This window comes from Scyliorhinus torazame, chromosome 11 (assembly GCF_047496885.1).
Source record: "Scyliorhinus torazame isolate Kashiwa2021f chromosome 11, sScyTor2.1, whole genome shotgun sequence".
Classification (NCBI taxonomy): Eukaryota; Metazoa; Chordata; class Chondrichthyes; order Carcharhiniformes; family Scyliorhinidae; genus Scyliorhinus; species Scyliorhinus torazame.
The window spans coordinates 66,840,492-66,866,928 of NC_092717.1; the positions used below are offsets into that span (position 1 = coordinate 66,840,492).

Below are 26,437 nucleotides of genomic sequence, written 5' to 3' on the forward strand. Positions count from 1 at the left end.
CCTCCCCCACCCTTACGTGTCCCGTCTTTTCTGAGAGTGCCATTCTGGAGAACCTCGTTCTGCACACTCAGGAACACAGACACCAGACATCTGCCAGGAATATTAGGGAGACTGTGCTCAGGTGCCAACCCCTGATCCACACGCTTACCCTTTGGTGCCAGGATATCCCCAGTGCTGAAGCCCAGCTCTTGAGTGTTTGATTGTTGGCTGCTGCCTCCATGGTGCTGACGCTTCTAGAGGTCGGACAAAGTGTTCAGGCTTCAAAGTTTGAAAGCGATGCGATGCAATAATCATCGTCGGAGGCATGGCATGTGTACATATGAAAATCCACTTGAGAATATTTTGTTTATTAAATGGTCAACAGTAATAAAGATTAAAAAATCAACGATGTAACATTCCACATATCATACTAACCATCAGACAACATCAGTTCCATATTGGTACTAATATAATGCTATATCAGCTCATTTTCACAAAAAAACAAACACATTGGTATCACGCCTCACAGGGTCCGCAACAGAAATGGCCGATAAGCCCGAGAATGTTACCATGTCCTGAGCTTTATCATAGAAATGATCTGTCCATCAATGTGTTACTTGTTCCATAAATGAGTTGATGGCGCACATCATCGTAAGTGACTAAGATTTAGTGGCCATTACTGAAATATGGTTAAAGGATAGTCACGACTGGGAGTTAAATAACCAAGGTTTTCAAACTATTTGGAAGGACAGAGCGGATGCTGAGGGAGGAAGTGTAGCTCTTTTATTTCAGGGTGACATCCGGGCAGTAGTGAGGGATGACATCAGTGCTATGGAGGATAAGGTTGAATCCATTTGGGTGGAAATCAAGAATAGGAAGGCAAAAATGTCACTGAAGGGAGTAGTCTATAGGGCAGCAAATAGTAACATTCAGGTGAGGCAGGCAATAATCAAAGAAATAACTGATGCATGTAGAAATGGTACAGCAGTTATTTTGTTGATTGGTTTAACCAGTTCGGCCAAGGCAGCCTTCTAGAATATATCCTCGATAGTTTCCTAGAACAGTATGTAATGGAACCTACGAGGGAACAAGCGATCCTAGATCTGGTCCTGTGTAATGAGACAGGATTGATCAATGCTCTCATAGTTAGGGATCCTCTCGGAAGGAGTGATTGCAATATGGTAGAATTTAAAATACAGATCGAGGGTGAGAAGATAAAATCAAACACTAGTATTGTGTGCTTAAACTAAAGCAATGATGAGAGAAGAGCTGGCTAAAGTAGACTGGGAGCAAATTCTTTATGTTGAGGAACAGTGGATTGTTATCACCAAGGAGATAGTGATGGGCAAGCTAATGGGGCTAAAGGTAGACAAGTCTCCTGGCCCTAATGGAATGCATCCCAGAGTGCTAAAAGAGATGGTTAGGGAAATTGCAAATGCACGCGTGATAATTTACCAAAATTCACTCGACTCTGGGGTGGTCCCGGTGGATTGGAAATTAGCAATCGTGACACCACTGTTTAAAAAAAGGAGGTTGGCAGAAAGCGAGTAATTATAGGCCACTTAGCTTAACTTCGGTAGCAGGGAAGATGCTGGAATCGGTCATCAAGGAAGAAATAGCGAGGCATCTGGATGGAAATTGTTCCATTGGACAGATGCAGCATGGGTTAATAAAGGGCAGGTCGTGCCTAACTAATTTAGTGGAATTTTTTGAGGACATTACCAGTGCTGTAGACAACAGAGAGCCAATGGATATGATATATCTGGATTTCCACAAAGCTTTTGACAAGGTGCCACACAAAAGGTTGTTGCATAAGATAAAGATGCATGACGTTAACGATAAAGTAGTAGCATGGATAGAGGTTTGGTTAATTAATAGAATGCAAAAAGTGGGGATTAATGGGTGTTTCTCTGACTGGCAATCAGTAGTTAGTGGTGTCCCTCAGGGATCAGAGTTGGGCCCACATTTGTTCACAATTTACATAAATGATTTAGAGTTGTGGTCTAAGTTTGCAGATGACACCAAGATGAGTGGTGAACAAAAAGTGTTGAGGATACTGGAAGTCTGCAGAGGGATTTGGATAGTTTGAGTGAATGGGCTGGGGTCTGGCAGATGGAATACAATGTTGACAAATGTGAGGTTATCCATTTTGGTAGGAATAACAGCAAAAGGGATTATTATTCAAATGATAAAATATTAAATCATGCTGCTGTGCAGAGGGACCTGGGTGTCCTAGTGCATGAGTCGCAAAAAAGCTGGTTTACAAGTGCAACAGATGATTAAGAAGGCGAATGGAGACTTCCGGGTGCGGCGATGACCAGCTGAGTCGCACGTTTCGGCAGCTCCCTGTGAAACGGACTTTTGGGCTCTTGATAGGAGCCCCAACGGCAATTTTGACGGCTAAAAACACTGTGCGGTAAACCAGAAGGGAATCCCCCCTGGATACGGATGGAAAAAGGAGGAGAGAGTGGCCAGATTGCAGTGGATCCTTTAGAACAGCGGCAAGGAAGGCAAGCAAAAACCAAGATGGCGTCGGAAGGTGGCAGTTTAACATGGGGCCCTGAACAACAAGAGTTCTTGAAATGCTGTGTGGAAGAGATCAAAAAGGAAATGAAGAAAGAGCTGTTGGCCCCGATACTACAGGCGATCGAAGGGCTAAAGGAGGAACAAAAGACCCAGGAGCGGGAGCTTCGGGTCGTGAAGGCAAAGGCAGCCGAGAATGAGGACGATATACAGGGCCTGGTGGTGAAGACGGAGACGCAGGAGGCACATCAGAAACGATGTGTGGAAAGGTTGGAGGCACTGGAAAACAACGCAAGGAGGAACAACCTGAGGATTCTTGGTCTTCCTGAAGATGTGGAGGGAGCGGACGTCGGGGCATATGTGAGCACGATGCTGCACTCGTTAATGGGAGCGGAGGCCCCGGCGGGTCCGTTGGAGGTGGAGGGAGCATACCGAGTGATGGCGCGAGGACCGAGAGCAGGAGAAATTCGCAGAGCCATAGTGGTGAGATTCCTCCGTTTTAAGGATAGAGAAATGGTCCTTAGATGGGCGAAGAAAACTCGGAGCAGTAAATGGGAGAACGCGGTGATCCGCGTTTATCAAGACTGGAGTGCGGAGGTGACGAGAAGGAGGGCGAGCTTTAATCGGGCCAAGGCGGTGCTTCATAAAAAGAAGATAAAATTTGGAATGCTGCAACCGGCAAGACTGTGGGTCACATATCGAGGGAGGCACCACTACTTTGAGACGGCGGATGAAGCGTGGACTTTTATTGTGGAAGAAAAACTGGAATGAGCGGGTTATTAAAAAGAACGTTCGAACAAAGTGGTGGGGCGAATGTGGGGGGCAAAGAGGGGTTTTATGTACTAATCCTGTGATGTGGTAACTTTTCTCTCTCCCACAGGTGGTGATGGGGGAGGAGGGGAGGTGGAGGAGATGGGGCGTTGGCCATTGGGGGCGGGGCCAAGGGAGAAGCGCGGGCTTGGTTCCCGCGCTATGATAATCATGGCGGGAATAGAGAAGCAGGAAGGAGGGGGCGTCGCACGGTGCGAGCCGAGGTCACGGGGGGAAACCGAGGTCAGCCAGAGTTTGCTGACTTCTGGGAGCAACATGGGGGGAGTAATTACGCTAGCGGGGGATCTAGCGGGGGGGGGGGGGTGGGAGGGGGGAATTACTGGGTTGCTGCTGCTGGGGAGAGGGGGAAGCTGGTATGGGAGAGGATGGGCGGGGGGGCACCGCCTGGGGGAGATACAGCTGCGTGGGAACCGGGTGAGGAGCTGGAAAAAGGTGATGGCTAATCGACAAGGAGGGGGGGGGTAGGAAGCCCCCCAACTCGGCTGATCACGTGGAACGTGAGAGGGCTGAACGGGCCGATAAAGAGGGCACGGGTACGCGCACACCTTAAGAAACTTAAGGCAGATGTGGTTATGTTACAGGAAACGCACCTGAAACTGATAGACCAGGTTAGGCTACGCAAAGGATGGGTGGGGCAGGTGTTCCATTCGGGGCTAGATGCGAAAAACAGGGGGGTGGCTATATTAGTGGGGAAGCGGGTAATGTTCGAGGCAAAGACTATAGTGGCGGATAACGGGGCTGCCCTACGTGATGGTGAGTGGCAAACTACAGGGGGAGACGGTGGTTTTGGTAAACGTATATGCCCCGAACTGGGATGATGCCAATTTTATGAGGCGGATGCTAGGACGCATTCCGGACCTAGAGATGGGAAAGCTGATAATGGGGGGGAGATTTTAATACGGTGTTGGAACCAGGGCTGGATAGGTCGAAGTCCAGGACTGGAAGGAGGCCGGCAGCAGCCAAGGTACTTAAAGATTCTATGGAGCAGATGGGAGGTGTAGACCCGTGGAGATTTAGTAGACCTAGGAGTAAGGAGTTCTCGTTTTTCTCCTATGTCCATAAAGTCTACTCGCGAATAGACTTTTTTGTGCTGGGTAGGGCATTGATCCCAAAGGTGAGGGGAACGGAGTATACGGCTATAGCCATTTCGGATCACGCTCCACACTGGGTGGACTTGGAGATAGGGGAGGAAACAGGAGGGCGCCCACCCTGGAGAATGGACATGGGACATGGCAGATGAGGGGGTGTGTCTAAGGGTGAGGGGGTGCATTGAAAAGTACTTGGAACTCAATGATAATGGGGAGGTCCAGGTGGGAGTGGTCTGGGAGGCGTTGAAGGCGGTGGTTAGAGGGGAGCTGATACCAATAAGGTCACATAAAGGGAAGCAGGAGAGTAAGGAACGGGAGCGGTTGCTGCAAGAACTTTTGAGGGTGGACAGACAATATGCGGAAGCACCGGAGGAGGGACTGTACAGGGAAAGGCAAAGGCTACATGTAGAATTTGACTTGCTGACTACAGGCACTGCAGAGGCACAATGGAGGAAGGCACAGGGTGTACAGTACGAATATGGGGAGAAGGCGAGCAGGTTGCTGGCACACCAATTGAGGAAAAGGGGAGCAGCGAGGGAAATAGGGGGAGTGAGGGATGAGGAAGGAGAGATGGAGCGGGGAGCGGAGAGAGTGAATGGAGTGTTCAAGACATTTTATAAAAAATTATATGAAGCTCAACCCCCGGATGGGAGGGAGAGAATGATGGGCTTCTTGGATCGGCTGGAATTTCCCAAGGTGGAAGAGCAGGAAAGGGTGGGACTGGGAGCACAGATCGAGGTAGAAGAAGTGGTGAAAGGAATTAGGAGCATGCAGGCGGGAAAGGCCCCGGGACCGGATGGATTCCCAGTCGAATTCTATAGAAAATACGTGGACTTGCTCGCCCCGGTACTGACGAGGACCTTTAATGAGGCAAAGGAAAGGGGACAACTGCCCCCGACTATGTCTGAAGCAACGATATCGCTTCTCTTAAAGAAGGAAAAGGACCCGCTACAATGCGGGTCCTATAGACCTATTTCCCTCCTAAATGTAAATGCCAAGGTCCTGGCCAAGGTAATGGCAATGAGAATAGAGGAATGTGTCCCGGGGGTGGTCCACGAGGACCAAACTGGGTTTGTGAAGGGGAGACAGCTGAACACGAATATACGGAGGTTGTTAGGGGTAATTTTGATGGCCCCACCAGAGGGAGAAACGGAGATAGTAGTGGCGATGGATGCCGAGAAAGCATTTGATAGAGTGGAGTGGGATTATTTGTGGGAGGTGTTGAGGAGATTTGGTTTTGGAGCGGGGTATGTTAGATGGGTGCAGCTGTTGTATAGGGCCCCGATGGCGAGCGTGGTCACGAATGGACAGGGATCTGCATATTTTCGGCTCCATAGAGGGACAAGGCAGGGATGCCCTCTGTCCCCATTATTGTTTGCACTGGCGATTGAGCCCCTGGCGATAGCGTTGAGGGGTTCCAAGAAGTGGAGGGGAGTACTTAGGGGAGGAGAAGAGCACCGGGTATCTTTGTATGCGGACGATTTGCTACTATACGTGGCGGACCCAGCGGAGGGGATGCCAGAAATAATGCGGATACTTGGGGAGTTTGGGGATTTTTCAGGGTATAAATTGAACATGGGGAAAAGTGAGTTGTTTGTGGTGCATCCAGGGGAGCAGAGTAGAGAAATAGAGGACCTACCGTTGAGGAAGGTAACAAGGGACTTTCGTTACCTGGGGATCCAGATAGCTGAGAATTGGGGCACATTTCATAGGTTAAATTTAACGCAGTTGGTGGAACAGATGGAGGAGGATTTCAAGAGATGGGATATGGTATCCCTGTCAATGGCAGGGAGGGTGCAGGCGGTTAAGATGGTGGTCCTCCCGAGATTCCTTTTTGTGTTTCAGTGCCTCCCGGTGGTGATCACGAAGGCTTTTTTTTAAAAGGATTGAAAAGAGCATCATGGGTTTTGTGTGGGCCGGGAAGACCCCGAGAGTGAGGAAGGGATTCTTACAGCGTAGCAGGGATAGGGGGGGGCTGGCACTACCGAGCCTCAGTGAGTATTATTGGGCCGCTAATATTTCAATGGTGAGTAAGTGGATGGGAGAGGAGGAGGGAGCGGCGTGGAAGAGATTAGAGAGGGCGTCCTGTAGGGGGACTAGCCTACAGGCTATGGTGACAGCCCCATTGCCGTTCTCACCGAGGAACTACACCACAAGCCCGGTGGTGGTGGCTACACTGAAGATTTGGGGACAGTGGAGACGGCATAGGGGAAAGACTGGAGCCTTGGGGGGGTCCCTGATAAGAAACAACCATAGGTTTGCCCCGGGGGGAATGGATGGGGGATATGGAATGTGCAAAGAGCAGGAATAACGCAACTGAAAGATCTGTTTGTGGATGGGAAGTTCGCGAGTCTGGGAGCGCTGACCGAGAAATATGGGTTGCCCCAAGGGAATGCATTCAGGTATATGTAACTGAGGGCTTTTGCGAGGCAACAGGTGAGGGAATTCCCGCAGCTCCCGACACAAGAGGTGCAGGACAGAGTGATCTCAAAGACATGGGTGGGGGATGGTAAGGTGTCAGATATATATAGGGAAATGAGGGACGAAGGGGAGAGTATGGTAGATGAACTAAAAGGGAAATGGGAAGAAGAGCTGGGGGAGGAGATCGAGGAGGGGCTGTGGGCAGATGCCCTAAGCAGGGTAAACTCGTCGTCCTCGTGTGCCAGGCTAAGCCTGATTCAGTTTAAGGTATTACACAGGGCACATATGACTGGAGCACGGCTCAGTAAATTTTTTGGGGTGGAGGATAGGTGTGCGAGGTGCTCGAGAAGCCCAGCGAATCATACCCATATGTTTTGGTCATGCCCGGCACTACAGAGGTTTTGGATGGGGGTGACAAAGGTGCTTTCAAAAGTAGTAGGAGTCCGGGTCGAACCAAGCTGGGGGTTGGCTATATTTGGGGTTGCACAAGAGCCGGGAGTGCAGGAGGCGAGAGAGGCTGATGTTTTGGCATTTGCGTCCCTAGTAGCCCGGCGCAGGATATTGCTAATGTGGAAAGAAGCCAAGCCCCCGGGGGTGGAGACCTGGATAAATGACATGGCGGGGTTTATAAAGCTAGAGCGGATTATGTTCGTCCTAAGGGGGTCGGCTCAAGGGTTCACCAGGCGGTGGCAACTGTTCGTCGAATACCTCGCAGAAAGATAGACGGAATGGGAAAAAGAAGGCAGCAGCAGCAGCCCAGGATCGGGGGGGGAGGAGGAACCAGGACTCTCAGGGTTGTTAATATATACTGTATAGTATGTATAGGTCGTTGCTACAGATAATTATATATTGGACTGTTAAATTATATTTTTGGAGAGTGTTACTTGTGACAAGGCAGTTGCCAATTAGGGCTAGTTTTCATTTTTGTTATTTATTATTTATTTATTTTTTGTTTATAAAATAGGTCATTGTTATTTGTGTTGTTATAATATTGTGTAAAGGATGCACAATGTACTGTGTTGGTTGACCAAAAATTTTCAATAAAATATTTAATTTAAAAAAAAGGCGAATGGAGTTTTGTCCTTCATTGCTAAAGGGATGGAGTTTAAAGCTGGGGAGGTTATGCTGCAACTGCATAAGGTGTTAATGAGGCCACATCTGGAGTATTGGGTTCAGTTTTGGTCTCCTTACCTGAGAAAGGACGTACTGGCGCTGGAGGGTGTGCAGAGGAGATTCACTAGGTTAATCCCAGAGTTGAAGGGGTTGGATTACGAGAAGTTGAGTAGACTCGGACTGTACTCGTTGGAATTTGGAAGGATGCGGGGGGGATCTTATTGAGACATATAAAATTATGAAGGGAATAGATAGGATAGATGTGGGCAGGTTGTTTCCACTGGCGGGTGAAAGCAGAACTAGGGCGCATAGCCTCAAAATAAGGAGAAGTAGATTTAGGACTGAGCTTAGGAGGAACTTCTTCACCCAAAGGGTTATGAATCGATGGAATTCCCTGCCCAGTGAAGCAGTGGAGGCTCCTTCATTAAATGTTTTCAAGATAAAGATAGTTTTTTGAAGAAAAAAGGAATAATGGGTGATGGTGTTCGGGTGGGAAAATGGAGCTGAGTCCACAAAAGATCAGCCATGATTTCATTGTATGGCGGAGCAGGTTCGAAGGGCCAGGTGGCCTGCTCCTGGTTATGTTATGTTCCACATATCAGTGCCACTGTCCGGCCAGGTGCTGCAGCTGTGCAGGCCCACTCACACGGGTCAATCTCACCAGAACCAAATCCTGGCAACCACATATTCTACCGCCGCTCAAGGTACAGTTGAACAGCCTTGGTTTCCAGTGTATTTAATCCACAGTGATGTACCGGTTACATGCAGCACTCACAAAACCAACAAAAGCATCAGCAATCTGCAAATGGATTTTTACAACTGCTTCATCAGGTGGCCCATTTGGATCATTGTCATGCATCAGGTCCCGCAGCATGTACTTGCATAAAACCAAATTGCATTCTGGACTCAGAAGTCCCACGGAGCCCGGTGTTCCCAGCATCTCAGAAAAAATTGTCCTTCTTCCCATCTGCTGAAAAGGAAAGAAACAGCAACAGTCACCTCTAGGCATCTGCAGCCACCAGCAGCTGTGAAGTGGTCTCGGCAACCAGGCCAATTCCTCATTAGCCTTCAGCTATGAAGCTGGAGGCTGCTCACAATCAAACTGAGTTAAAGTGACCATCAGCATATAGCCAAGAGCAGTGCTCTGTCCTGGATGTTCTTGGTAAGACAGACAGGGTGCAGCTGTAGTTGTCCCTGTGTTTTGGTCTTCACAATATAAAAATATGGCATGAAGGCCTCCAAGGCAAAAGTCCCTCACCTCCACCACCCCCCTCCTGCCCCCCCAGCTCTGGGGCAGCCCCTAACATTTCCATGTCTCAGTCCTCCGACAAAGTCCAACGCTCCTAAGGGATCGCCCACCAGATTTCTCGCTGGGGAGCCAGTTAATTTCCCGGAGGCCATTACATTCAACTTCAATCTCGCTAATTTGGACGTTCTGAATTCTCCCCCAGTGTACCCGAACAGGCGCCGGAGTGTGGTGACTAGGGGTTTTTCACAGTAACGTCATTGCAATCACTTCTGACAATAATAAAGATTATTATTATTATTGATGAGATGGAAACTAATACAAATGAGGGTTGATGATATGCTCGCCATATTTGGAAGTGTTCCGGAACTCGCCATTACATAGCAAACTGATGCACATTATTTATTATGGGCTAGAGTTTAGAGAACACCAAAGTATATCATGGAGTTCACCTGACCAACACCTTTTAATAGATTTTGGTTATGAGGAGTACAAGGGCCCACTTTCCAGGTGTTATGCAACAAAGATCTTCAGTATTTTTAAACAAAACAATGTTTATTCTCTGAATCCAGTTAATACTTTCTAAACGCACAGTAAACATCTTAACAACTACCAACACAGATACCACCCCCCAAAGATACAGTACTCTGTAGGTAACCCGTAGTAACCCGCCCCCAAAGATACAGTACTCTATAGGTAACCCTTAGTAACTTTCCTCACAACATCCATAAGCCAAACACCCTTTTTTCCTACAAAACAATAGGTTTGCATTCCTTACAGAAACAGGTATTACTGTGAAGTTATCACGTGGTCTGGAGACATTCTTTAGCATGCAGAGAGACCAAAATACACCTTCTTGGTTTGAATGCAGCTCTCCAACTGAAAACGAAACCAAAAAAACTCAGCCACAAAGCAGCTTCCAGCTCAAAACAAAAGTAAAAGACAGAAACACAGCCCAGCTCCACCCACACAATGACATCACTGCAGCCATTTGATAAAACACACTTTTCTTAAAGGAACCCTCACATGACAGCACCAATTTTGGCCTTTCTCTCTGTTTAAGCAATGCACCCAGATCTGCGCCTGGCACAATACGGTGGTTAAATCGTGTCCATCAACATTCCACTTTTTACTTTAATACAGTTCAGAGTTAATGCAAATTAAATATGAATTAACAGACAAGTGATACTTCAAATAAAATGATCATTTTCACTATGAATAATCATTGCAACAAAGATAGATCTTACACATCCACAAACACCCACATCAGTCCCTAAAGGCATGTGGCAATGCGCATTTCCACAAACTGCTGTTCTTTAGTCACACAGGGTCAGGAGTCCTGTCTGACAACAACTTCCACCTCAGAATTTCATGGGTACAATTATCATCAAAAGGCACACTTCTATGAATGTTCTCTCCCTTGGTTCCTGACAGTCTTTGGTGTAGCTTTCCAGAAACCTTTTTCAGATGACCAATTGATAATGCATGCAGTGTTCAGGGGTGTTAGTTTCCCATGGAGTTAATTACATTTCAGCTTGGTAAGATTATGTTGTTACTGGGTGGGGCATTTTGAGAAAACAGTTCAGTTCTGAGCTGATTGAAGCTCTGCCCACAAGTCAAGCAGTTTTGCTACCATGGCAGTTCAGTTAGAAGAGATTAACAGTCTATAAGGCAGTGCAGATTAGTCTGAGAATCGGGGGGGGAGCTGAAACAAACGCACTGAAACAATTTCTGAAGACATACAGCTAGAGTTTCTGCATGGGGTCTGATGGGAGTCAGATCTTTTCTTTAAGCAGCATCAAGGGATCTCTCTTACTCAAACATCTCTGTAAAGCAAGTATTCCTAAATGCCAGTGGTATGTGGGAAGATGTTTTTTATCCTTGTTGTTTAAATGGGTATAAAGGTAGCAATTAACTGTATGGAGTAGTATTCTTTAAAGGGTAATTGTAAGGTATTTTCTGGTGTGATGATAAAGATTTTATTACTGTGTTAGTAATAAAGTTTATTTTAATATATCATATCCCTATTTCTTCGTAAAATCATTCCTGGAGCAAAGTATCCTTTCCTCAGTCTTACACAATTAAAATAAAACATTGGGGTTTCTGTCCAGTATCCTGGCCAGTGGTCTGGTCTGGGATCATAACATTGTGTCTACATTTGTATGCTGATTGCCATCTACCTCCAGATCTCTTCTTTGCCTGTTTTCTTGTTTTTGACCATTTTATATCTTAACTTCCTTCATGTTGGTACTGCTTCCTAGTCACGGATTGCCAGGTCACATGGACCAGCATTTTTTATCATAAATAAATTTACAATTGATTCCTTTACAATTGAGGTGATCTCTTAAATTTCCCTTTCAACAATACTTAAAGTTACACATTCCCTAAAGTTACACATTCCCTATACATTCTAAAGAAATATTTACTGTACTTCTTTCATTTTTTAAAGTGCTCAATTTCTTTTCCCAATTAAGGGTTAATTTATTGTGGCCAATCCACCTATGCTGCACATCTTTGGGGTGTGGGGGTGAGACCCACACGGACACGGGGAGAATGTTCAAATTCCACACCGACACCCAGGGCCGGGATGGAACCTGGATCCTCAGCAGCGTGAGGCAGCAGTGCTAACCACTGCACCACTGTGCCACCGACTTGTACTGCTTTTAAAAATGCTGTCACATCTTTCTCACCACTGATATTAGCACAGTGGTTATAGCACTGTTGCATCCTAGCGCCAGGGTCCCTGGTTCGAGTCACTGTCTGTGTGGAGTCTGCACGCACGTGTCTGGGTTTCCTCCGGGTGCTCCAGTTTCTTCCCACTAGTCCCGAAATAAGTGCTTGTTCAATGAATTGGACATTCTGAATTCTCCCTCAGTGTACCCGAACAGGCGGCGGTGTGTGACAACTAAGGGATTTTCACAATAACTTTGTGGCAGTGTTAATGTAAGCCTAATTGTGACACAAAGAAAGATTATTATTAAACTAACTGGTAATTGCCAAATGTATTTATCTTTTGAATAAATGTGTAACATATGCAATCATTAAAGTTCTTGGAACCATCCCTGTATCTAACAATGATTGGAAAATTGTGACCAACCTTTCCATAATTTCTTACCTTCAGCAACACAAGGTTCATCCTAGCCAATCTGGGTTCTTAATCGTAGCTGTTCTTTATTTATTTTTATTTCACCCATTATCTCCATCCTGTTGGTCAGGCTGCTGACACTGACTGGTGCTGTCACTGTGTCCCAGACGGGATTGGTGGTGTTGTTGGAGGGCCTCCTGAGAACACACAGATAGATTGTGGCCACCTGCCCTCTACGGCATCCAGTAATAGAGTGAGGACACCCTCAAAGAATCTGAGAGCTGGTCTTCTAGCGTGCCGTCCTCTTGATTTGAAAGAGTGAATGCTGTGGAACCATTTAAATACACAATTCCCTTGATTGAAGTGCTCAGGTCACCCCCATGATGGGCGAATCTGACGCTTTGTGCCCCAGAACTGGCATTTTTCACGCGAAGGAAAACATTTTTTAAAAATGCCTAAAGATTACAGTCCAGATCACTCTGCCAGAACTGTAGTGATATCATGGTTTGTTGTAATTCACCAACTGGCCATGAGGAGTCTCATTGGTATATATGTGAATGTTAGAATCAGGTGACCTCAGACTGACGAGGAAGCTGGGTATGAGGTTGTTTGTGCATGATCATACTAGTATTCATCTGTTGTTTTGTATATAGTTGACTCACAGTCAATGTTAATAAATAGTTTATAGCTTTAGCTACAAGTGGATATAAATCAAGCCTACCAACCAGAACATTAGATACCAGGGCTGGATGGTTAAACACTCAGAAAAAAAATCAGCCTGCCACGAGGTCCACAGAGATGTGAAGATTTTGCAGACTACAAGAATTAACCACATGGAGTCACTGAAGCCATCCGATGAGTCTCAGATTTCATGGTAACGTGAACAGCAACTGGTGTGTGTTTAAACAACAATTTAATCTGTTTCATGCTGCAGTAAATTTAGGAGATCAATCAAATTTGCGTAAGGTAGCGATGAACCAAACAGTGGCAGAGCCCAAAGCAATTGCTGTGTTTAATATGTTTAAATCTGCAAACGATGAAGATAGTAAAAATTTTAACAAAGTAATTCAAAGATTTGATGCACATTGCACCCCCAGAAATAATAAAATTTATGTTTAGATCACATTTACAGAAGACAGAAGAGTCCATAGATCATGTCATCACTAATTTAAAGTAAAAAGCTAAAACCTGTAATTTTTCTGTAGCGGATTCTTCCATGATTCGGGACCAGATTGTGTTTGGTGTGAATGAAAATAAGCTGAGCGAACAGTTGCTGAGGGAATCGGAGCTGTCTTTGGAATAAACAGTTCAGTTTTGTCAGGCTCACGAGCGAGCAGCACAGCATTCTAAAATGTTTCTCATTAATGGAGGTGTCCACTTGGAGGAAAGCACTCTGGTTGCCGCCCTTTTTCCAAAAAGGCGGGAAACATCCGTAAAAGGTGGGAAAGTTCTGCAGCACCTCGCACACCAACAAACAGGTTAAAGATCAGGATGAAATATTTTTGTGCAAAAGATGTGGTCAATGGCACAAATTAAGGCAGTGTCCAGCGTTTGGCAAGTTTTGTTCCAGATGCAAAGGAAAAAATCACTTTGCTTAGAATTGTTACTCTAAGCTCAATTCCAGATCAGTCAGCACAGTGGAAGAGTCAGTGATGAAACATCATTGTTTGTTGGAGTAATAACAGAGAAGAAGAATTTTTTGGAGACATCAAAAAATTCTCCAGTACTTAAAAAAATGGCTCCATTTAAAATAAATGTAGTTGATGAGGACACATGACTGTTGCCACTTGAAGTGAATGGTTCAGTGGTCGAATTGAAGTTAGACACTGGTGCCAAAGCCAATTTAATCAGATGACTGATTTTTAAAATAATCAAAAAATTCAGCCGATTAGAAGAAATCACAAAATATCTCTGAGAAATTATAAGAGTTCAAGCATTAAATGTTATGGTGCTTGTGACCGGAGTGTGGTGGTGAAGAACACAGTTTATTCTATCCCGGTCTGTATTGTATTAGAGGACTTGGATTCATTGTTATGTGATCATTTCTGTGAAGAATTAGGTCTAGTGCAGTTGGTATATAGCATTCACAAAGGATTGGATCAATATTCCAATGATTCTGAGAACATTATGGGCAGCACGGCAGCACAGTGGTTAGCACAGTTGCTTCACAGCTTTAGAGTCCCAGGTTTGATTCCCGGCTTGGGTCACCGTCTGTGCGGAGTCTGCACGTTCTCTGCGTGTGTTTCCTCTGGGTGCTCCGGTTTCCTCCCACAGTCCAAAGATGTGCAGGTTAGGTGGATTGGCCATGATAAACTGCCCTTAGGTTAGGTGGGGTTAACGGGGATAGGGTGGAGGTGTGGGCTTAAGTGGGATGCTCTTTTCAAGAGCCGTGAAGACTCGATAGGCCTCCTTCTGCACTGTAAATTCTACATTATCAGCAAATTCAGCGATGTGCTCACTGATTTTAGTGCACTACCATTCACCAACAAGATACAATTTAAAGAAGATGCATTATCTAAAGCACCGATACAAACTATTAGTAGTGAATTTGCTGAATATATATATCTGCATGTCAATCGCATTTCTACCTACCACCCGTATCAGATACAAAACCACAAGTTATCAAGAAGACAGAAGAACCTACCAATGGGGTAAATTCCACTGTATGAGAAACAAAAAAATGGTGATGCTCGTCTTGGCATGGATCCCAAAGATTTTAATGGAAAAAGCATACATATTGTAAAACAATCATTACAGAAAGCAATAGACAGCCAATCTGATCCATATCTCGCGAAATCACATTACAAAGCTTCACCATTGCTACATGGTAGATCAGCAGCAGAGCTACTCATGAATAGAAGGTTACATACCACACTTCCATACTTGGAAAAGAAAGAGGAGAATGCAGTGGTACGGCAGAAAATGCAAAACATTAAAGCAAAACAAAAGCAGTTCTATGATAGAATGTCTAGAACTTTACCACCTCTGAGTAGTGATTACATTGTGAGAATAGAAGATTCAGGCAATTGATCAAGAAAAGGCATTGTACTTGAAGAAGTTGTACCTCGTTCCTACAATGTACAGACAAACAAAGGGTTGACTTTAAGAAGAAATCGTCGCGCGCTCTTGAAAAGCTGAGAAGACTTTCACAACAACGTGATTGATGACGAATTTTCGTCTAATCAACATTAGCTGCAGTGTCAGATAGTTCAGCAGTTCCTGAGTATAAGAATGTCACGGAGGACATTGAATCTACAAGTTTTGAGCAGCAAGGTCAACTTTGAGAAGATCAACCAGAGTGAGAAGACAACCTGATTGGCTCAATTTGTAGATTTGGACTAATTGTGCATACTATGCTTGCTGTTCTTGTATGTCTATATACCAGTTATGAAAATTGTAAAGTAAAAAAAAAATAAGTTAGACTCGCAGGCTAATGTTATCACATGTAAATATACTGTTGATAATGGATTAATATATTCCTTCAAAGGGGATGGGCTTTGTAATTAATCGACTGACCACTAGGAGTCAAATTAGTACATAAGTGAATCTTAGAGTCAGGTGACCTCAGACTGACAAGAGAGCTGGGAGGGAGGTTGCTTATGCATGATCATGAAATGTATTTTGTTACAAACATGTATCAAAAAATGTTACAACACAAACACCCCGGGAAACATATTTCCAGCAATCAACTATAGAGACTGTACAAATTTTTCCCCCTTTTCACCCTCCTCACCCTTGCGACGAATAGCTCCTCAAACACAATCACAAACATTCCCCACCTTTTCTCAAAGCCCTCTGCAGAGCTCCTTAACTCATAATTTATCTTCTCCAACCACAGGAAGTCATATAGGTCACCCAACCAAGCCGCTACTACCCCAGTGGCGATGCCGACGGCCACTCCAGTAAAATACCCAACCCTGATGTTGCAACAGCAGCAGCCCGGCCCACGATAGACATTTATTTCCCATGGAGACCCAGTGAGATGATGGCTATTCTGGCTGCAATCCCAGACAGGAAGAAATCTCCTGCTGCTTTCGTGGACTATCTGAGAACTACCATCACAGTTTATCAAGCTGATTCAAGGGACGTCTGGGCCCTAGTCCAGCAGGTTTTAACCCCAGCAGAGTACCGCAGTCATCTCAACCACTTGAATTATGCTAGCCACGCCGCACTTCAGCAAGCCCATGCCTTGGACGATGATAGACAGGCACAAATCCCGAATGCCTTGAATGCCATATTTCAAAAGCCCATAAACATCTCTGCTATCTTAGACCTCAAACCTAAAAAGACTGAGGAGCCAGAGGAATTTCTGGAACGTTTTAATGAAATCTACCGTGGGCAGTCAGGCGACTTGCTGTACCAAAATGGTCAGAATTCCCCTCAATATTGTGCTATGTTAATGCATTGCCTGTCACCTTCCGTGGCTACTGCCGTGAAATGTAATAACATGAATTGGACAGAGAACAACCCTTCCCAGATGGCCCGGGCAGTCAGAATTTATTGGAAGGAGGGTGTAGGCCAGGAAGGAGGTTCAGTTACAAAGATTAAAACTGAGTATGTAATGAAAAAGGATGATCTGAGACCCCAACCAGCGGCAGAAACAGTGGCTTACCAGCTGGAACCCCAATATTGTGACCTTGGGTGGGTGGATCAACACAGGGTAGGAAATCAAACCCACCCAAATGGACCCTCAGCCCCTCTTTCTGGCCCACCGTAGGCACCAACAGCTCTACAACTTCCACCCCCTCTGAGGGGCCATTGGTCTACTGGGAAAAGAGGATGGGGCAGATATAGAGGGAACAATGAATGTTTTAATTGTGGCCGTACAGATCACTGGCATCAGGAAATGCCCCTTTAAAAGACGGGCAGCAGAAGGAGACTACCCGACCCAAAGGAGGGGGTACCCACCAAGGGGAGGACAGATGAGGTACACTGACTTCTCCCAGGCAAACCCTTTCCCAACACAAGATTGACGAGCTAATTTAGTCATAAGGGCTCTCCAATCGGACAGGGAACCTATTATCTCTCTGCAGATAGGAGATCAACATTACCCATTTATGATCGACACTGGAGCAGCTATGTCTTCAGTGCAATCAGAACTTTGACTACCACTATCCGACCACAGCCAGCATTTGTCAGGGTTCCAAGGACAGGTGTGTGAGTATCCTATTTCTGAACCTGTGACAGTCACTTATGAAAATAAGTCTACAGATCATCAGTTTCTGGTGACTACTGGATTGGACTGTAACTTGTTGGCCCGAGATTTACTGTGTATCTTCCAGCTACAGCTAGAGTGCGGAGACGAAGGGTTAACGGTTCAATCATGGAGGATGAGACAACAATGCTATATTTCTATCACACCCCAGTGGTGGACGTTAGACAATGAATATTCACTGCACCACGTTACCCTGGCCTATGACGGAACCGGACAGAACAGGGAGTTGGAGGACAAATACCAGCCATTAATTGGGACCGAATGGCCAGTCAAAATTACAGCCACAGTCACGGGAAAAGAAGGTACAGCCGATTTTGTAACAATACCACCACATATATGGCCACAGTCAGCTTCTGTAGGCCCTCATATTACACGTCAGGTCCACAACCAGTACCATGCCAAGGACCTGGGGCCTATGGTAAGAAGGGCAGTGGATCATTCAGACCCAACAGAGTACGCACTTCAGATCGCCGGGTAAATATTTATACTGACTCACGATACGCCTTCGGGGTAGTTCAAGACTTCGGACAGCTCTGGAAGAATAGGGGATTCTATACCTCGGCAGGCACGGAAACATCCCACCAGGGTTTAGTTAATGACCTACTGCTGGCCCTCCTTATGCCCGCACACATTTCCGTCATTAAATGCGCTGCCCATACAAACTGTAAGACCCCAGTTGACGTTGGTAGGTAGACAGGTCTCCTGGCCCCAATGGAATGCGTCCCAGAGTGCGAATAGTGATGGCTCGGGAAATTTCAAATGCACTAGTGATAATTTACCAAAATTCACTAGACTCTGGGGTGGTCTCGGCGGATTGGAAATTAGCAAACGTGACAGCACTGTTTAAAAAAGGAGATAGGCAGAAAGCAGGTAATTATAGGCCACTTAGCTTAACTTTGGTAGCAGGGAAGATGCTGAAATCTATCATCAAGGAAGAAATAGCGAGGCATCTGGATGGAAATTATCCCATTGGGCAGACGCAGCATGGGTTCACAAAGGGCAGGTCATGCCTAACTAATTTAGTGGAATTATTTGAGGACATTATCAGTGCGGTAGATAATGGAGAGCCAATGGATGTGGTATATCTGGATTTCCAGAAAGCTTTTGACTAGGTGCCACACAAAAGGTTGCTGCATAAGATAAAGATGCATGGCATTAAGGGTAAAGTAGTAGCATGGATAGAGGATTGGTTAATTAATAGAAAGCAAAGAGTGGGGATTAATGGGCGTTTCTCTTGTTGGCAATCAGTAGCTCGTGGTATCCCTCAGGGGTCAGTGTTGGGCCCACAATTGTTCACAATTTACATAGATGATTTGGAGTTGGGGACCAAGGGCAATATGTCCAAGTTTGCAGACGACACTAAGATGAGTGGTAAAGCAAAAAGTGCAGAGGATACCAGAAGTCTGCAGAGGGATTTGGATCGGTTAAGTGAATGGGCTAGGGTCTGGAAGATGGAATACAATGTTCACAAATGTGAGGTTATCCATTTTGGTAGGAATAACAGCAAAAGGGATTATTATTTAAATGATAAAATATTAAAACATGCTGCTGTGCAGAGATCTGGGTGTGCTAGTGCATGAGTCGCAAAAAGTTGGTTCACAGGTGCAACAGCTGATCAAGAAGGCAAATTGAATTTTGTCCTTCATTTGCTAGAGGGATGGAGTTTAAGACTAGGGAGGTTATGCCGCAATTCATAAGGTGTTAGTGAGACCACACCTGGAGTATTGTGTTCAGTTTTGGTCTCCTTACCTGAGAAGGAAGGTGTGCAGAGGAGACTCACAAGGTTAATCCCAGAGTTGAGGGGGTTGGATTACTAGGAGAGGTTGAGTAGACTGGGACTGTGCTCGTTGGAATTTAGAAGGGGGGATCTTATAGAAACATATAAAATTATGAAGGGAATAGATAGGATAGATGCGGGCAGGTTGTTTTCAGTGGTGGGTGAAAGCAGAACTAGGGGACAGTAGATTTAGGACTGAGTTTAGGAGGAACTTCTTCACCCAAAGGGATGTGAATCTATGGAATTCCTTGCCCAGTAAAGCAGTTGAGGCTCCTTCATTAAATGTTTTTAAGATAAAGATTGATAGTTTTTTGAAGAATAAAGGGATGAAGGGTTGTGGAGTTCGGGCCGGAAAGTGGAGCTGAGTCCACAAAAGATCAGCCATGATCTCATTGAATGGTGGAGCAGGCTCGAGGGGCCAGATGGCCTACTCCTGCTCCTAGTTCTTATGTTCTTATGTTCTTTGCCTGCTCTTCAGGTCTCTTGTAGAGCAGCAATGTTGAAGTAAAAACAGAAAATTCTGGACAATCTCAGCAGGTCTGACAGCAGCTATGGAGACAGGACAGAGCTAATGTTTTGAGTTGACATGACTCGTCAAACATTGTAGTGCCGGAGTTCATGAGCAAGAATGGCAGTTCTCCGTTCCGGTCGATTGTTCTGCTCATTATCCATGAGGGTTCCTACAGTCCAGGTTCCGCAATTCAGATTAACTTTGATTTTGTGATCACATGTAGATGAGCCTGCTCGATGTGGCTTTCATGCCAGGTTAGGGACAGAACAAATCTTTTTTTTAGCCCTTTCTCCATGCAGGGTGAGCGGAGTGGATCCTGAACAGGGCTGCTCAGTAGAGAAAAAAGCTGCCGAAACGCTCTCCTGTTCATATTCCAAGAACAAGACAAATGAATAAAACTCCATTACCAACGCTAAGGACTTCCAGATCACAAGGTCCAGTCCGTCATCACACGCCACACGGCTTGTCTGTGTGAGGGGTGTGCTGGGTTGTGGGTATGCGGTTAAACATCAGCAGACACACTGTCCTTGACAGAAGATAGGTCTAGTTCCAATGGTGAGGGAGCCTCGACAACATGCGTTCTCCCTACTGATGCAGTCTTCACCACCGCCCCCCCCCACCCCCTTCCTTCCCCGTGGATTTCCTCTGGGTGCTCCGGTTTCCTCCAACAGTCCAAAGATGCGGAAGCTAGGTGGATTGGCCATGCTAAATTGTCTATTGGTGTCCAAAAGGTTAGGTGGGGTTACAGAGTTACGAGGATAGGGTGGAGGCATGGACTTAGATAGGGTGCCCTTTCCAAGGGCTGGTGCAGATCCGATGGGCTGAATGGCTTGCTTCTGCACTGTAAGAATTCTATGGTACGAGTAACTTCTACTTAATCCGCTGTTGCGGACTTGTTTTGGATTTTGCTTTGTCAGGTTCCTCCATGCCGACCTTACCATCGTGGGTGACCCTACCAGGAGCTTAAGACTCACGACGGCATTTCTCTCAGGATCAGCTTCTCCACCATGGCAAGGTGGCAATCCAAGGAAAGTATTTAGGACAGATGGAGGTCCCCTCCATCTGCACAAAAATCTAGTGCCTGAACTCAGCAAGCCACTTAATGAGTGCTCAGTTCAAACAGTCCCCATTTTGGCTGTTGCAAGGGCTTTAACCACCACTATTTTTTTTTTAAATTTAAATGGGCCAGCATTTGTCGCCCATCCGTATTTGCCCTTGAGCTGAGAGGCTTGCTAGGAATTTTCAGTGCGGGGCAGTTAAGAGTCAACCACATTGTTGCGTGGGTCTGGAGTCACATGTAGATCAGACTGGGTAACAACGACAATCGACATTGGTCATCATTAGACTTTCAATTCCAGATTTTTTATTTGAATTCAAATTTCATCATTAGTCATGGTGGGATTCGAACCAGGGACCCCAGAGCATTACCCTGGTCTCTGGATTACTAGTTCAGTGACAAGACCACTACACCACCACCTCCCCTCACAATTTGTGGAAATCACAAATTGATGGAATAAACATAGAACATAGAACAATACAGCGCAGCGCAGGCCCTTCGGCCCACGATGTTGCACCGAAACAAAAGCCATCTAACCTACACTATGCCATTATCATCCATATGTTTATCCAATAAACTTTTAAATGCCCTCAATGTTGGCGAGTTCACTACTGTAGCAGGTAGGGCATTCCACGGCCTCACTACTCTTTGCGTAAAGAACCTACCTCTGACCTATATCTATTACCCCTCAGTTTAAAGTTATGTCCCCTCGTGCCAGCCATTACCATCCACGGGAGAAGGCTCTCACTGTCCACCCTATCCAACCCCCTGATCATTTTGTATGCCTCTATTAAGTCTCCTCTTAACCTTCTTCTCTCCAACGAAAACAACCTCAAGTCCATCAGCCTTTCCTCATAAGATTTTCCCTCCATACCAGGCAACATCCTGGTAAATCTCCTCTGCACCCGCTCCAAAGCCTCCACGTCCTTCCTATAATGCGGTGACCAGAACTCAGAACTGTACGCAATACTCCAAATGCGGCCGTACCAGAGTTCTGTACAGCTGCAACATGACCTCCCGACTCCGGAACTCAATCCCTCTACCAATAAAGGCCAACACTCCATAGGCCTTCTTCACAACCCTATCAACCTGGGTGGCAACTTTCAGGGATCTATGTACATGGACACCTAGATCCCTCTGCTCATCCACACTTTCAAGAACTTTACCATTAGCCAAATATTCCGCATTCCTGTTATTCCTTCCAAAGTGAATCACCTCACACTTCTCTACATTAAACTCCATTTGCCACCTCTCAGCCCAGCTCTGCAGCTTATCTATATCCCTCTGTAACCTGCTACATCCTTCCACACTATCGACAACACCACCGACTTTAGTATCGTCTGCAAATTTACTCACCCACCCTTCTGCGCCTTCCTCTAGGTCATTGATAAAAATGACAAACAGCAACGGCCCCAGAACAGATCCTTGTGGTACTCCACTTGTGACTGTACTCCATTCTGAACATTTCCCATCAACCACCACCCTCTGTCTTCTTTCAGCTAGCCAATTTCTGATCCACATCTCTAAATCTCCCTCAATCCCCAGCCTCCGTATTTTCTGCAATAGCCTACCATGGGGAACCTTATCAAACGCTTTGCTGAAATCCATATACACCACATCAACTGCTCTACCCTCATCTACCTGTTCAGTCACCTTCTCAAAGAACTCAATAAAGTTTGTGAGGCATGACCTACCCTTCACAAAGCCATGCTGACTATCCCTGATCATATTATTCCTATCTCGATGATTATAAATCTTGCCTCTTATAATCCCCGCCAAGACTTTACCCACTACAGACGTGAGGCTCACCGGTCTATAGTTGCCGGGGTTGTCTCTGCTCCCCTTTTTGAACAAAGGGACCACATTTGCTGTCCTCCAGTCCTCTGGCACTATTCCTGTAGCCAATGATGACATAAAAATCAAAGCCAAAGGTCCAGCAATCTCTTCCCTGGCCTCCCAGAGAATCCTAGGATAAATCCCATCAGGTCCCGGGGACTTATCTATTTTCAGCCTGTCCAGAATTGCCAACACCTCTTCCCTACGTACCTCAATGCCATCTATTCTATTAGCCTGGGGCTCAGCATTCTCCTCCACAACATTATCTTTTTCCTGAGTGAATACTGACGAAAAATATTCAGTTAGTATCTCGCCTATCTCTTCAGACTCCACACACAATTTCCCATCCCTGTCCTTGACTGGTCTTACTCTTTCCCTAGTCATTCGCTTATTCCTGACATACCTATAGAAAGCTTTTGGGTTTTCCTTGATCCTTCCTGCCAAATACTTCTCATGTCCCCTCCTTGCTCGTCTTAGCTCTCTCTTTAGATCCTTCCTCGTTACCTTGTAACTATCCATCGCCTCAACTGAAACTTCACACCTCACCTTCACATAGGCCTCCTACTTCCTCTTAACAAGAGATTCCACTTCTTTGGTACGCCACGGTTCCCTCGCTCGACGCCTTCCTCCCTGCCTGACCGGTACATACTTATCAAGAACACGCAGTAGCTGATCCTTGAACAAGCTCCACTTAGCCAGTGTGCCCAACACTTGCAGCCTACTTCTCCACCTTATCCCCCCCAAGTCACGTCTAATGGCATCATAATTGCCCTTCCCCCAGCTATAACTCTTGCTTATACTTATATACTTATCCCTTTCCATCATTAACGTAAACGTCACCGAATTGTGGTCACTGTTCCCAAAGTGCTCTCCTACCTCCAATGCTCTTGAAGGGTGGATAAGATTAGTTGTAACTTTCATGATTGCAACATTGTTAAATCTCCTGCTCTTTAAATTTTTAACTAAGAGGGTGTGGCAGCCACTTAGAGTTAAGAAAAACAAACATCTGCTGGACTGCTTTGATTGCGACAGATTAGAAAAAAATCATTCACATGGGTTCATGCAGTTTCAATCGAGATTTTTATTAACATTTACCCAAGGTCTATTATTGTGTCATTATGACTGGCTGAGTTTGAAAAGCTAAAATTATCCTGGCATGGAGTTCTGAGTTTTGTTCACATTTTTAAAATGTTATTAAATGAATTGATGTATGGTGTGAATTGAAGTTTTTTTTGTTCTCATTCAAGATTTATGGAGATCTAAAAGCTTTGAATGGATTTTATAAGTGGGAGTTACTTCAAACAAACAACAATACAGCACAGGAACAGGCCCTTCGGCCCTCCAAGCCTGTACTGGTCTTGATACCAACCTTGGCCAAAACCCTCAGCACTTCCTTGCGCCATATCCCATCCTACCAATGTATTTGTCAAGATGCCTTTTGAATGCTGTTAATGTATCTGCTTCCACAATCTCCCCTACCAACGCATTCCAGGCACTCACCACCCTCCGTGTAAAAAACCTGCCTCTTCTAAACTTTGCCCCACGGACCTTTAACCTATGCACCTAATGACAGACCTCTCCACCCTGAAAAAAAAAAAAGAGTGCCTGCCCATCCACGCCCCTCAATCTTGTACACCTCTATCAGGTCACCCCTCAACCTCCGCTGTTCTAATGATGCTGTCACTGTCCAATTTTTCAGTATTGGGTTGCCAAAAGTTTATTCTTCTTTCACCTCCACATAGTCCTTTGATCTCCACCTGGTCCTCTGTGGTCTGCCCAGGGTGGATATTAAGCGAGTTGCAATTGCATGGGGATATGAAGGAATATGAAAGCTGGGTGGAGTGAATGGGTTGACATTTACTCATGTTGTAAAAGGCGCCTAAGCGGGGAACGTGCGACAAGGAACTCCCCAGTGTAGCGAGAGTTCGGGATGCCGTTTTTAAATGTCAGCCCAATCTCAGAGGCCCTCAAAATGATCTCCAACCTCACCCCCCTCCCAGCCCAAATGTACTATGGCAGGGGTTTACATCGTTGCATCTCGCGAGATCGCGTTGAATCTCGGCAGGCGTGATGAGCCGGGTAGATTCTGGGAGCTGGGTCATCCGGCTTTCTCAGCTATGCTACACTGCGCTGAGCTGGTTTTCAGGAGCAGTTTGCCCATTGGGTCGCAACCATTTGGTTATCATCGATGGTATGGGGGGCCATGTGGCTGTGGGGAGCGAAGGGATGTGAGGGGTGAGGGTTCGAGGGCCAAACAACTTCTGAGATAATTGAGACAAAGTCCCAAAGAAACAAGTGGGCCTTCTCACCAGTCAACATTGGCACTCCCCCCCATTTTAGGCTGCATGCACTCTGCTTCCAGGACCAGGCCTAACTCCATCCCACACCCGCCTACCCTCTGTCCTATATTGCCTGGACTGAAACGTTTGCATATTCGGGGCAGCACGGTAGCACAGTGGCTAGCACTGTGGCTTCACAGCTCCAGGGTCCCAGGTTCAATTCCCCGCTGGGTCACTGTCTGTGCGGAGTCTGCACGTTCTCCCCGTGTTTGCATGGGTTTCCTCCGGGTGCTCCGGTTTCCTCCCACAGTCCAAAGACGTGCAGGTTAGGTGGATTGGCCATGATAAATTCCCCTCAGTGACCAAAAAGGATAGGAGGGGTTATTGGGTTACGGGGATAGGGTGGAAGTAAGGGCTGCACCAACCCACCAAGTGGGTTGGTGCAGACTCGATGGGCCGAAGGGCCTCCTTCTGCGTTGTATGTTCTATGTACATCATGCTACCTTTTATCAGGGCAGATCCAGCGGAACATTTTCCAATTCGAGTTAACCGTCTCCCTAACCAAAATCCAGCCTTTTGTGCTCATTTATGGAAGCAGTTACAATGTCTGTCCCTATGTTCAAAAATCTTACATCCTAGTTTGCAAAATAAACCTGACTAACCTTTGCTTCTTTTTGTCATCCTCGATAACTTTCAATCTTTCAATATCCATCCACAGCCACCAGTATTTCTCACCAGCTGTTCCCTTTAGAAACTTCTTAAACTTTTCGATGCCCTTACTGTTTTTGAAATCATATTTGTGACGTGGTGTACTGTAGCAAAACTCTCTGGTATCATCTTCCTCATTGGAAGAATCGGATTCCAAACCTTCCTCACCCACATTTTCTGATAAAGTCCTTATATTATCACTCACTTTAAACGATCTATGTCTATCCAGCTGAGCAGTTTTTGAAGTGGTAGACCTTGGTACGATGGGAGTGTCAATCTTTGAATTAATGTCCAAGTGAGGTTTTGATTCATCAGGTGCAGAAGGGAGATTGGTATCTGTATTTTGTTTTCTTTTATCAACTGTGCTAACTTTCTCTTCAGAGGTTGTTGTTCCATCATCAGTTTCGACTTGCTCTCTGTCCTTTCCTTGTTCTGTTTCAATCTCTGACTTGATTTCGAGAAAGATTGTTCCTGGTGCCTGCAAAGGGTACTCAGGGACAAATTCAAATAATTCATTATCGACAACCTTTGGTTTGGAGTGACCGATGGTGCACAGCTCATTATTGTCAAAATATTGTCTGCTAGATTGCCCTCTGGTAGTTTTCAATCTAACTGGCAGCTTTCCAGCTTCAACTCTCATCATAATGTCATTCAAGAGCGAAATACCTAGAACAATTCAATTTTAAGAAATGTAATTCCTTGTACAGGAAGAGGGCAAAGATTCATAGCAAAGTTACAGTATATGACTAGTTGAGAAACATGTGGTGC

General features: G+C 45.6%; 1 protein-coding gene across 1 annotated transcript in view; it reads right to left on the bottom strand.

The window, feature by feature from the left end:
* The window catches only part of LOC140385928 (regulator of G-protein signaling 22-like), a 927,092-nt gene that overhangs the window by 615,294 nt on the left and 285,361 nt on the right, over positions 1-26,437 (bottom strand). The window contains exon 8 of the mRNA XM_072468579.1: positions 25,624-26,335. Within this exon, the coding sequence (XP_072324680.1) occupies positions 25,624-26,335 (712 nt within the window). The remainder of the gene's footprint in view (positions 1-25,623; positions 26,336-26,437) is intronic.